Source organism: Gopherus evgoodei, chromosome 23, assembly GCF_007399415.2.
Source record: "Gopherus evgoodei ecotype Sinaloan lineage chromosome 23, rGopEvg1_v1.p, whole genome shotgun sequence".
NCBI lineage: Eukaryota > Metazoa > Chordata > Testudines > Testudinidae > Gopherus > Gopherus evgoodei.
This window is the reverse complement of record NC_044344.1, coordinates 2316812-2331163: the sequence shown is the minus strand read 5'-3', so window position 1 is coordinate 2331163 and position 14352 is coordinate 2316812. Positions and strand designations below refer to the sequence as shown.

The following is a 14352-nucleotide window of genomic DNA, read 5'->3' as shown; positions in this document are numbered from 1 at the left end:
AGCTCCGACTCTCTCCTGCTCTCTGTGACAGCAAACTGTCCTTTTGCTTCAAAACTTGCAGCATCATGTGTTACCAAAATGATTAATTTCCTGCTGCACCTTCGCACCGATGGCTTTTTATAACAATGGGCAGAGTTAATTTTCAGGACATCTCTCTCTCTTTCTCTGTCTGGTTCTTTTGTTCATCAAAAGTCCACTATAGAATATTTTCTCTCCGAGCCCTGGGTGCTCCGTGAGGAGGGTGTGTCCAAAGCAGCAGAGCTTTCTTTCGTAAGCATTGCTTCCTTGATGTTTGTGCAACCTTGTTAGACATGATTTTATCTTGTCACTTGTCAGAATTACCTTCTACAATTTGCATAATTGCTGCCAGGCGTCATCTATTAAATTTTTCCAGTTCTTTGATGTGTGACAGAGAGTAAGTTGGAAATCAGGACTCTACAGTAACTGTGGACTTTGATTTTTGCATGTGGGTGGGTGTGGGATACTGTGCTGACTGCAGTTTTACTGTTGCAACCTTTCAAATTCAGACTATGCCTTTTTATCGGGCTAATGATTCACAGGTCAGTAATGACCATGTCTGACAAAATACCAAGCAGGTAAATGAAATCATTACCATGCTGAATGTGGCAACATTGATTGTGGTCCTAGGTCTTAAATATGCCTTCCAAGGTGCCCATATTGTACATTACTTCAGTTTCTCTCACACAGGTGGTTAGTTCGTAGCTTTGAGTTATCTCAGCACATTTGTTAGTGATGAAGTGCAGGTGTGGTAAAGCGTGTGCAACAAGAACAGAATCATCTACTCATAGAATCTTATCCCTAACCTCCTCGATTTCTTGTCTGGAGGCTTTAATCTGCTTGCAGAGTCTGCTGATATTTCATGATGCAATAAAGAATCCTGGCATTTACATACTGGGGGCATCATCGTCGATCGATCATCATGGCAAAGAAGAATCCAAAGAAACTTACATTAGGGAATATCAGGAAGAATGAAATGGGAGCGAAGGCAAAGCCAGTTCACCCTCCTTTTATATTTTCTTGCTGGGTTGTGTGTGCACTGATGGATTGGAATAGGAGGCAATGCCGGAGCCTGCAGCTGAACACGGAAATGTACTGGTAGAGCACTGTGTGAATATGGGAAGTGAGCAACAGAGCTGGACTATTTTAAGTGCTTCAAACACCAGACATTAGGTGGTCAGTCCAATGCAAGCAGACAGCCAGGTAGATAGATAGATAGATTCTGAAATGATTCTTCTATTTGTATTTAATAGTTTTGAAATATTGTACAATACATTTACGATTTGTCATTCATGTGACCACTTTACAGCATAGAACATTTCCAGCCATTGATACTAACACAGTGTTAGACTAGGTGGAGACAATAGACAAGAAGAGGTGTGAATTATAACTATTATTTATTGTTATTTCTATTGCAGTAGCATGTACAGATCCCACACCAGCGGAACAGCCGTACTGTACTAGGCACTGGCCAAACAAACAAACAGTCCCAGTCTTGAGAGCTCACAGCCTCAGGGTTGGTAATCATCAGTTTACACTTACATATATCTTTAGAAATGTTACAAATTGTATAATAAATAAATACAGAAAAAACAGATCTACATTACAAACAGACTTATCTGGAGAAGTTAGAGTATCTACATCGTACCATAAAATATACGAGTATTCAACAAAATCTAGACTCCACGTATTCTTGTATAATTATTTTCAGCACCCAGTATTTAATAGATGCTCTTTGCAAACACTTTGCACTCTGTGTGACTAGCGGTCTCCTCTTGATCTCCTCATTCACACCTTGTAGCATCTGTTCATTTGTCCCTACAGAGATCTCTTTTTGCTGATGCTGTAATGCGTATTCGTTTCTGCTCCCCTGTGAATGGGCTGGGGATTCTGCCTCTCAGTGAGAGCACAAATCATTTTAATCACAACTGCTGGCATCAGTGCTGACAGCTTCCCAAGATCCATTCCACACTGAGCCTTGAGACTCCTTCCTTGTGCTCAGCCCACACTTCTTCCTTGTTGTTCTCTTTGCCTTCTCCTACTTGCGTCTTAGTGCCTTGCTCATGCTGCCTCCTACTCATGGAACAGCCTCCCTGTCCCAGCGCACTGAACATCTTCACTCCACCTTTAAATTCCTCTTCAAAATTTATGGTTTTCAGCCTAAGCCTGTGCCTCAGTCAGCTGCTCGTCATCTCTTGCTGTAATTGTTTGCAGTGAGAAAAGAAAAAAAAATCAACGCTTATAAACAGCATTCCTCACATAACACGAATCACGTCTCCTCTATTTGTTGTCACTTTCCTTCATCCCTTCCCTCCTTCATCTTAGTCTGTTGTCATCATTTCCTCTGACTGTCTGATTTAGATTAGAAACTTGTTGAGGCAAGGACTGTGTCTTCTTTTATTTCTGTAAAGCATTTTGCACACTTAGCGCTGATGAGCAGCATGGGTTAGTGATCAGAGGGACAGATGAGCCTCAGTAAACTTTGTGTACTGTCTCAGATCAGGGCTCCAGGCATGCTGCACACCTCCCAGGACATCAGGTCAGGTCAGCAGATGGATGTTTTTGTTCCCCTCAGAAGGGAGTCCTCAGCCACCACCACCCTACATCTTGTGGGGACTGTGAACACCCAGCCTTGGGGCAGATGGCTCCTCTTCCTCAGCCTTTGGGACCTGCTCCTCTCTTACTGTTGGTAGTACAGCATACCAGTTCTTGACCTCAATGAGTGGGGGACTTGGGTGGAGGGGTGGATCTTTGCCCTACTGCCCAAGCTGGCCAGCAGCTAAGTTTCCTCCCTGCAGAGCACCTGGTTTTCCTTTCTTTTCTAGTGCTGCGGTAGTCTTTTCTAGTCAGCTAGCATCCTCCATCTTGATGTCTTCACATGTGTCCTGTTGATGAAGTCCTCATGCTTGTGGATGCTACTCAGACCAGCCACCTCCTCTTGCAATTCTCCTACCTGCTTCCTGAGGGACACTACCAGGAGACACTTCTCTCACTCGGTGGTTCCTGCCAGAGGTGCTGGAACAATTTTTGTTGTGGGGGTGCTGAGGGCCATTGAACTAAACTGTAAACCCTGGATCTAATGAAAACTATTTCAAGTCAGGAGGTGAAGTAGCACTCCCAGCACTGGTAGTTCAAGCACCTATGGTTTCTTCCGCCTGGCTTTCTTTGGCAGGGACATGCAGGCTATATTCCCAGCAACTCAAGACCAGGGTCTAAGTAGATACCTCCAGGGTCAGAATGCCTGTCTGGCCAGGACCCACGGAAATGTAGGCAGAGGAAGAGCTAATGGGACTTTTCTAGCTGGCATTGCATAGTATTTACGTGTCTGATACGCTAAACACTCGTATGCCCCTTCATGCTTCAGCCACCATTCCAGAGGACATGCTTCCATGCTGATGACACTTGTTAAAAAAATTATGCATTCACTAAATTTATGACTGAACTCCTTCAGGGAGAATTGTACGTCACCTTCTCTGTTTTACCTGCATTCTGCCCTATATTTCATGTTATAGCAGTCTCGGATGATGACCTGACCCAGCACATGTTGTCCATTTTAAGAACACTTTCATGCAGATTTGACAAAATGCAAAGAAGTTACCAATGTGAGATTTCGAAAGATAGCTACAGCACTTGACCCAAGGTTTAAGTATCTGAAATGCCTTCCAAAATCTGAGAGAGACTAGGTGTAAAGCATGCTTTCAGAAGTCTTAAAAGAGCAACAATCCTATGTGGAAACTACAGAACTCAAACCACCAAAAAGGAAAAACAGCTTTCTGCTGGTGACATGTGACTGATATGATGAAAATGAACATGTGTCAATCTTTGGAATATTATCGAGCAGAACCCGTCATCAGCATGGACACATGTCCCCTAGAATGGTGGTTGAAGCATCAAGGGACATATGAATCTTTAGTTTTACAAAATCTTAGAATTTGAGAAAATGTGTCTGGTTCCACTGAGTCCCCAGGGGCACAAACACAGATGATCAGGTTCTGACAGAAGCTGTCACAAACCCATTGAGAACCCAACCCAGTGTGTGGCTCAGAGTGGGACTGGATTGTTCGTGGGTTGGTAATGGCTTACATAATCTTCCACCTTTAGATTACTAAGCTGAGTTCAGTTGGCTGAAATCAGCTTAGTTCAGAGGAATAGCCCAATGACCTCTAGGAAGGGAATTGGTTACTTTAGTCCATTCTTAGGGGACAGCCTAGAAGTCACCAGGCCTGTCTTCTCGTATTATACTGCGGCATTCAGTCTCCACAGCTGTCAGCCCGATTCTTTCTGCTGTGCTCAATTCCCCCGTTTTTTTTTTTTTTAAAAAACCTAATGTGTAGCATAGTATCCCGAAAGAAATCCACAAACTCACATGAACCTGCCCGTATGGGCTGTACATATAGACTGGGAACAATAGCAGTTTATACAGTAACAGGCAGTTTCTGACATAGAAGTTAGGACTGGAAAAGACGCGCCCAGTTAGCTAGTCCATTCCCTCAGCCCCGTTGGCCAACGCAAAGTTGTTCTCCTTAATTTATAGGGATGAGGTTTCCACCACTTCCCTTTGGAGACTATGGCACAGTCTAAGAGACCTATCTGAGCATAGAATCATAGAAGATTAGGGTTGGAAGAGACCTCAGGAGGTTATCTAGTCCAGCCCCCTGCTCAAAGCAGGACCAACCCCAACTAAATCATCCCAGCCAGGGTTTTGTCAAGCCAGGCTTAAAAATCTCTAAGGAAGGAGATTCCACCACTTCTCTAGGTAACCCATTCCAGTGCTTCACCACTCTCTGAGTGAAAAAGGTTTTCCTGCTATCCAACCTAAACCTCCCCCACTGCAACTTGAGACCATTGCTCCTTCGTCTCTCATCAGGTACCACGGAGAACAGCCAAGCACCATCCTTTTTGGAACCCCCCTTCAGGGAGTTGATGGCTGCTATCAAATCCCCTCTCACTCATTTCTTCACCAGACTAAATAAACCCAGTTTCACACGCTTTCCTCGTAAGTCAAAGCACATGGCTTTGTGTTTTTGGTACCAGAGACCACTGGAAAGTTTGATAGAGGAATTCATTTCCCAGACACAGGTTTCTTATTGCATCAGGCAGAAGCAAAATTTTATTAGAGTTGTACAGATTATCTCAAGTAAATAATTCTTGTGATTGGACACACAGAACATCACAGAATGGAAGAAGCAAATAGCATGATAGGCAGGAAGGTGGACCAAAGCTCACATGGGCCTCTTAGGACAGTAGTGTTGGCATTAGCAGCATTGAGTAATTCGGAAGAGCTCTTCTCCATGCTCTTTGCAGAGGTGCACAGTGAATGTGCGGGCTGAGCTCTCGCTTTGTCCGTGGGTGGGTCTTTGCTCGCTGGGTCTTGCACTGGAAGATGCTGGGTTCTCTTCTTAGTCACAAACCTTTCTGCCATGTCCTGGAAAGAGAGAAATAGAAACCGTCATTTTGCTTAGAAAGGAAGTAAAACCTTCCCTGCAGCATTAGGCTTGAGATATACCCTGAGGGTGGGGGCTTCACACAGACACTCTGCTGACTATAAATTCTGATGAGCTCCAGAACTTCCCTCAAATTGTTTATGTGTTTAGAATACAAGAAAAGAATATAAATCCCACGGGCGAGCCAGCCGCTGTGCTGGGAATGCACGAGCACAGCTCCTTCTGCCCTCCCCTGGCCACGTCCGTCCCTAGACACCCAGCTCACCTCCACCCCCAAGGGTGTTTTATTTTTCCTAGATTGCAAATGTACATTGTTGTGCTCCCCCATCAGCTGGATGGACCTCCCGGAGATACTGTTTGTGGCCTTGGAGCCATTTTTCCCATCCCCCACCAACACCTCGTTGGTTCCGTCTCTCTGTTTTAAGACGTTTTGCCTCATCCTTCTCCCTACAAAACACCAGCCTCCATTTCCAGCCTCTTTCTCCAAGTTCTCTAGACTCTCTCCCTCTCTCTCCCTGCTTCCACTTCAGGCTACTTCTTTCTCTTCCCTCTTTCCTCCCTCCCTCTCTTTTAGCTCTCTTCTCCCTCACTTGCACCATTCATAATTCATAGTGAAGAGTCACAGCTGCATTGGGTCCTGTTCTTGCCAACACTCCCCCACACCATACCACTCTTGTGTCACCATGTCCTACCAGGCTCTCCGGTTGCCTTACAACGGGGTCCTGAAAGGTGAGCCACAGCACCTCAGAACCACCTAACAGAGAGTGGGTTTGACAGTCTTCTCTCTTGCCCTATGATAAGAAGAGGACTAAAGAAACAGTTTCCCTTATACGGTAAGTCAGTTCTTACCTTTTAGATCACCAGGGTGGCAAGACGTGACATGGGGGTGAGAATGGAAGATGAAGAGTAGGAGTGGGAAGTTTTAATGACCGTTCCTCCTCCTATTCCACCTGCTACGCCAATCCCTCCTTCCGGGCCACTATGACAAGAAAGAATGTTTGGTGAATGAAACAGAAACCAACCTTACAATGGATTGTAGGTTCAGTGGAGCTATGTGACTTTGCCTGTCATCAATCACTCCCCATCCAGCAAAGAGCCAGGACCTGGCCGGCACAGCTCCCCAGCACCCTCACTCACCTCATCCAAGCAGAAAAGCAAAACCACATCACTACAGGCCAGTCATTCTGCCCACAAACTTTGCCACAAAGGATAAATTAGTCATAGGCTGCCATTGCCAATGGGCTTTTTAAACAGGGTCTGCTGTATCCCTTGTTTCCAAATCAGGAAAAATCTTTGCCTAATTATTTATAGCACTTGTTTCACAACGAAGTGGAGTTGGGGACATGCCAGATGCTTGGGATAAAAGAAGGAATGACCTGGACTTTTGGCCAAAATCTCAGACTGGTCTTTTATGCAGGTTTGAAATACTTAGGTTAATCTCTTGTTACAATTCTCTCTCCTTTTCACAACTGCCTCTGCACCCCCTGAATCTCCACACTCTCTGTGATTTTAGATCTCACACATTGCACAGATCACAGCATAGGTGTTTGCTTTATGCCCCGCTGTGTCTGTAGTCTACGTACACAATGTCACGCTGTCCCCCTTCCAGCAGGCAGCGGTAAGTGTGAATCTCTTGCTCCAGTCGACATTGACATCCAGGAGGACCTTGTACTCGTGGTTCTGGGACTCAATTTCTGCTCGCAGGTCAGCCAGTTGCTGCTCCACACAGGTGATCTGTTGCTGTAACTGGCACAGGTGGCTGTTGTAGCGACTTTCGGTTTCAGCCAAAGAGGCTTCCAGGTTGTCTCTCTAAGAATTGAAGCAAAAAAACCACATGTACTATAGCCATGCACTAAACTAAAACATTTGGATGCAGGAAGTTGAGGATAATAAAAGCAAATCGTGCTAACGATCGGTTTTGTCAGCGATATCGTCACGGCTACGTAGAGTGCCAGCTGGGCTGGTCCCCATCAGTCCAGAAATGCAGATGTCAGTGTGTCACAGGTGAGATATCAATGGTGACGACATCACATACCTGGCTAAGATGGGCTTGCAGATCAATCTCCAGGGTCTGCAACTGACGTCTAAGTTCAGAGACCTGGTTGTTGCACGACTCAACCTCCTGACTGCTTGTGATGACCTCATGATTCAGCTCCTCAATCTGAAAACCAGAAACACAGAATAAAGAGCTTCAGAAGGGTTTTTTAATTGTCAGGTGGGTCTAGGAGTGGGTAACAAAAGATGTAAGATGGGTAGTTCCTGGGCAAGTTTTCTGCACACTGGAATCGATCTCATCTATCGCTTGTAACTCCCCTTGCTATTCCAATGCTAAGACCCCTCACAACTTCACCAGCAATTCTCCTCTGTCCTAACTGACAGGCTTGCCCATTGTTCCACCAACACCCCTCAATAATGACATGTAGCAAACCCTATTCTTCCATGAGACACACGCACCGTACATGCACAGGGCCTCCATCCCCTGTGCACCAGGTCACTATACCCCTGTGCTGATCATGTTTGGAACTTATGATACAGGAATAAATTCTCCCCATGGTGTGACTGTATGATTCTGAAATAGCTCCTGTATTTTTGCTTGAGAGAGTTACAGTTTGTGATGAATTTACCTTGCATTCATACCAATCCTCAACTTCTTTGCGATTTTGCGCAATCATTGTTTCATACTGGCATCTCATCTCCTCTAGGATTTTCTTCAGATCTGGGCCAGGAGAAGAATTGACCTCCACGCTGACATCACCAGTGGTCTGGCTTCTCAGACAATTGATTTCCTGCAAAGATAACGCAGATCAGCTTGTTTAAAAAGGAAAAAATGAGTTGAGAGCAGCAAGCCACTGTCCGTGAGGCTCTACATCCTGGGGCCCATTTCTGACAGTCACAACAACTGTCTCTGATGCATCTTCTCCAGTATAGACCCAGCCCAATGGGGAAACCACAGATGATTTCCAAGCAAACTCCACAGTGAGCACTCCTGAGGTAAAGAAACAGTGGGTGTTTACTGGGATGTGTGATGGTTATTCACAGCAAATTAAGGAATTCCTGACTCCTGTAGTAAGTAATGTACAAAATTAAATTTTTTATATACGGGAATGAGTTCCTACCTCCTCATGGTTCTTCTTCAGACAACACAGCTCTTCCTTCAGGCACTCAAGCTGCGCCTCCAGGTCAGACCTGCACAGGGTCAGTTCATCCAGAAGTTGGCGTAAGCCATTAATATCGGCCTCCACACTCTGGCGAAGGGCCAGCTCAGTCTCATACCTAAGCCATGGACAGAATGACAGAAAAGTCAGACCCTGGCAGAACCCACCACTGAAGATTCCTGGCATCTGCACTTTGGTTATGGATGGATCTGAGTTTCACTTCTTTCATCTTTACCTTTATAGCTGTGCATGAAGTATAACACACGAGGTCTGCTGCCTAGTCTATCTGTGTGTTCAAAGGCTGGGGTTTGGTTCACCAAATACCTTCTTCTTCAGCTTTTTTTGCCCCTCTCCTCTCTAATGGAACTACTACAAAGATGTCACGCCCCAATTTTTCTGCACTTCCCCTGGAAATAATCTAAAACTCTTTTCTTTATTAAAAATCATGGGCCAGATCTCAGTGTGTATAAATCTGCATAGCCCATTACCTTCAATGGACTCCTGCCAACATGCATCCATTGTCCCTATATTTTAGCCCCCTAAACCCACAAGCAAACTCTTTGTTGACTCAAACACTCTGTCCTGGAAATGCCCCTATTCTAGCACTATAGGTCAAAAACCAAAGGCCATCTCAAAATCTGCGACCCCCACTTCTGTGTCATTGTTCACCGAGTGCTCCCCCCTTGGTCTGTCTGTATACATTGTTGTCTTTGTCTTCTAATGGGATTGTTGGCTCTTTGGGGGCGGTGAGTGTCATTTTGTTCTGTGTTTGTGCAGTGCCTAGCACAATGGGGTCCTGGTCCATGACTGAGCTTCATAGCTGCTACTCTAATACAGATAATTAATAAGAATAAAATCTCACAAAAATACAACCTGTTATGAATCAGGAATCCAGTAATTCTTGGTTGGGGGATTTCTTCATTTGTCAATTTGGGACTAGGATACAAGGGAACAAGAGGAGAATGACAGGTTTGTCTGGTACAGAGAGGTACTCACTTCAGTCTGAAGTCATCAGCTGCCATCCTGCTGTTATCAATGTTCAGAATGATCTTGTTGTTGTCTAGGGTAGCGCAAACAATCTGGAAAAGAAGAGAGTCCGGGGGATTTTCAGCCCTGAAGTCTCTTCACTCTGTTATACTCAATGTCACGTTGCAAATTTCAGTCTTTTTACTCTCCCAGTATCAGGGGAGGCCCTAGGTATTTTGCTGCCCCAGGGACGGCAGGCAGGTTGCTTTCGGCGGCTTGCTTGCGGGAGGTCCCCGGTCCCGCGGGTTCGGCGGCACGAAGCCGCGGGACCAGTGGACCCTCCACAGGCATGCCACCAAAGGAAACCTGCTTGCCGCCCTCACGGCGACCGGCAGAGCACCCCCCATGGCTTGCCGCCCCAGAAATTTCTGCTCTATGGGGAAATGCCCAAGTGTATGTAGTGAAATAGGTGAAATGAATGAATATGTAAAAACACACAGTTAAGATGCTAACAGTTTTGCAATTATAATTAGTGCTCCCTGGGGCCTGCTATAACAAACCTCACATTTTCAAACTTGGTCTAGAGTTCGTAACTACGAGTTTATATTTTTTCATTGCAAGACTTACATTACAGCTCAGCATTTGGCATGTATCTCTCTCCTGCACCCTATGAATCTGTCTGCTTTGTTTTTCCTATCTGACTAATCCTTCTTCAGAATATACTTGGAAAATATTTTTTACAAAAATTTAATTGCCCGTTCAAAACTAGTGGTAACAAAGTATTCTTTTTCTCTTATTGTTCTTTAAGGGAATATTTCCCTTTCCTACCCCACCTCTGGATAGGAACCCAAAGTTAGTTGAAATAGAAATGGGATTTTAACTAGAAACTGGGAAAACTGAGGACAGGACACTATCTAATAATGCAGATAAGTCAGTGGATTAATGAATGAATTTCTCTTCCCATCTCCCTTTTGGGTATAAATACATTAAAACATCCTGTTACAAACTTCATTCAGGAGGAGTACTGACCAGGCCCAGATTGTCTCCTGCCTATGTAACCTTTCTCTCTTTGTAAAAATCTGGTCAAGAACAGGCAAATTGTAAATGGACTCATAAGTTTTCACACCCTCACTCGTAGTTCAGAGAAGGAGTTGCCTTAATTTATGTCTGCAAAGAACATTTTACAGAAGTGAAATAGGATCTGAACAGAGACTCAGAGGGAAGCTCTTAGAATGGGGAATACAGCCAAAAAATGTCACCTGATTTTGAAGATCCTCTATTTCCTTGTGGTAGCAGCTGTAATCCTTTGGTACACCGGTGTGTCCATGATGGGCATACCATTCCCTGATTTTGCACTCTAGGGCAGCGTTTTCTTCCTCCAGGCATCGCACCTTGTCCAGGTAAGAAGCCAGGCGGTCATTAAGGTTCTGCATGGTCAGCTTTTCATCACAGGTGACAAATGCGCCATCTCCATAAACACCACCACCAAAGCCACCACCAACTGCACCACCAAAGCCACCTCCATATCCACAGGGAGTGCCACCACCGAACCCAATGCTGGAACAACTTCCATAGCCATATCCTGGGAAACCTCCTGGTAAGACACCTCCATAGCTACCTCCAGAAAAGCTACCAGCACTCAGTCCCGCTCCACAAGTCGCTCCACCACTGTAACTCCTACCCGAAAAGCCTCTACTGCTGCCTAACCCACAAGAGCTATATCTTCCAGAAGAGACTGAAGAGGTCCTTCCTCCACCACCACCTCCAGCCACACAGCCACCACCACTACTCCTCCCTTTGGTAGAGAGAGTAACAGTCTGCTTGGTGCTGTAGCTCATAGCGACAGCGATTAAGAATCCAACCCAAAGCCCAAAGCAAGAGGCACAGCTTGATATAAAATCAGACTGCACATTTTCTCTCCGCACAGATCTCTATTTATACCTTCCACAGTGGGTGTCACCAATAGGGTGTTTCTTCTTCCCATGGGGTTGGCTAGTCTTGCTGTTCATGCCAAGAATAATTTCCCAAAGAGTTTCCCTCCAGAAATCCAAGTACACAAGGAAGTTTAATTTACACTTTAGTAGCTAGTTTCAAATATACACCCACAATGATGTTTCATGAATCATCAGATTTCTTATGATGAAAATTTTGCAAGAAGAAGCCAGGAAAAAACTCTGCCCTAAATTATATACAGGGAGAAATAACACAACTTATTGCAACAGATAGCTCTTTATATGTTATTATTTTATTTAATTTTTATTTTCTCTTTAATAAGCATGTTTTTCACATCAGATGCTGGGGTGTAGATATGAAGATCAAGTGAATGAATGAATAAACATGGAGTCATGCTTTAGTAAAGTGAAAATAGTGATGAACCTCTCAGTGGAAAGATCTGAGATATCATGATATAAATATTCCGGTCTCCTCCTCATACTGTGATAGATGCTAGGTCCAGTACACGCCTAACAAAGAGAATTGTTAGGCTGTGGAAGTAGGCACGGAATTCCCAAACTGTAGTCTGTGGATCACTGACGATCCACAAGGAGTACTTGCTGGAGGTCTGTGGAGAGTTGGCTGGTTAACTGGTTCCCCTCCTGCTTGTATTCAGCTGAAAACTGCATTAAAATAAGCAAAAAATACATTAAATGCTTTCCTAATGTTACTTTTCCCATGTAAAGTGATTGCTGTAGATGCCAGATGGACGTTTTGTGACGGTGAGTGAAAGGGGAGATGGTCCATGCAGTGGTGAATGGGGGTGGGGTTGTCCATGGACAATTTCCCTGTTAATATTGTTGTGTGTCTGAAAAAACTCTTGGGAAATCATGAAATAGAGAATGTAAAGCTGGACCTCTAATAGTACTGGAGGAACAACTGGGCTGCCTTCAAGGGGGTGGACTAGGTGTGACTGAATAGGTCATTTCCATTGCTAATGTCTAAGAATCTATACTGTGCAGGGAAATGAAAGTGAGAAGAGCTGTTCTCATTTCTGAACTGCACAGTAATTGGTGTTAAAACTTTCTGATTTGCTCTGAGAGTTTGGACACCGCTACCGCTATGAGATACAGGTGGGAACTAGAAGAGAATTCACAGAACTGGCATACTACCGAAAAGGCCAGTAACATTTGCCAAGAGGGCATCTTAATGATTGGATGCTTTTCTCTTCAAGTGCACAAAGGCACAACTTTCCCTAACATCGCAATTTACAAACAACTATTAGTAGTAATTGGGGTCAGTCTCCCCCTCCTCCTCCCCACAGTTAGCTCATTAAGGGAGAAGTTGTGGTGAACCTCATTTAGCTGGACTGTGTGCTGTCAGAGAAGAAGGCGAGAGGGTGTCAGCTGCCACTCCAGAAGAGAGGGACTTCTTTGCAAAATGATTAGACTATTCACACCCAGCTGGAACCAGTCATCTGTGAACAGCTGAGACTTCACTAGCATGAGATATTGTGCCAGGGATCGGAAGCCCTAACCTAGAGATTAGGAGCAATCAGGATCTCTCTGTATAAGGAGAAGCTAAATTCCTATATTGTGTTGCGCTGAATGAGACAGAGAAAGGGATTCAATATAGAGAATAAAGGCTTATTGAAAAACTACTTGCTGTTGTGAGCATCTAATTCTCCAAGTCCTTCTCCTCTGGGATTTGAAAGATAATCCCTCCAAATTCATGCCTCCCAAACCATCTCCTGTTTACTGGTAGGAATAGCTCTCTGTATTACACAGTTATATGGCTCTCATCCCGTAATATCCAAGTGCCTCCCAAATCTTGATGGGTTTATCAGCATCCCATTCATGTAAATTAGGGTACTATGATCCCCATTTAAGTGACTGATTTATTTATTTAGATTTCAAATGATAAAGAGGATGCCTGTCACAAGGCTGTAGATGCCACATTCATTAATTATGCGATACATGGAAACCCCCAACTGTATTAAAATAATCATTCCACAGAGAGAGGAAGTGACTGCCTGAAGGTCAGAGAATGAAACTGTGGCAGAGCCAAGAATTACATGCAGGGGTCCTGAATTCGGCTACGGTGCTACAAACACAAACCAGTCCTCCCTTCAGAAATGTGCCCCACTCACTCCCCAAATGCAAGTCAGCAAAGACACAGTCATGAGGAAGATTGCAGGGAGGAAAACCTGATTTTCATTGTTTGTACTCTGGAGTATAACTGGAGTCAGGGTGAGGCTCCGAGAACAAACAGAAATTAATATAATGCTTTTATTGCTTGAAGCTTTGGTTCTGCTGTATAGGATCTCTGAAGAAATTAGCCAATAGCTGTCCTCGGTAAGCAGCTTTTGTGGATGGGGTAACATTCTGAACCCTCTTTCAGAGGTATCATTTTACCACAGCAGAGCTCCACTTTCTTGCCAGCACAGCAAACCTTGCCTGAATTACATGCAGCACAAACAGAGGTTCATTGTCAATTCCACCTTCAGTATTTTAGGGAGATTTTTGTACATTTGTAGTTAGCTAAAGACTCCGTTGCTTGACGTACAGGCCCTGCCATGGATCCGAGAGGGAAATGCATTTACGTTTGCTACTCGTAGGGTGACCAGACGTCCCGATTTTATAGGAACAGTCTTGATATTTGGGTCTTTTTCTTAGATAGGCTCCTATTACCCTCAACCTCCATCCCAGTTTTTCACATTTGCTGTCTGGTCACTCCCAGCTCCGACTCTCTCCTGCTCTCTGTGACAGCAAACTGTCCTTTTGCTTCAAAACTTGCAGCATCATGTGTTACCAAAATGATTAATTTCCTGCTGCACC

General features: G+C 44.5%; 1 protein-coding gene across 1 annotated transcript; it reads right to left on the bottom strand.

The window, feature by feature from the left end:
* Positions 1–5417: 5417 nt before the first annotated feature.
* LOC115638871 (keratin, type I cytoskeletal 19-like) lies at positions 5418–11421 on the bottom strand. Its single transcript, XM_030540893.1, is given in 10 exon segments — positions 5418–5443; positions 6312–6359; positions 6362–6441; positions 7046–7112; positions 7115–7271; positions 7498–7623; positions 8087–8248; positions 8579–8735; positions 9614–9696; positions 10843–11421. Coding segments are annotated over 10 exon segments (1485 nt in total).
* Positions 11422–14352: the final 2931 nt, after the last annotated feature.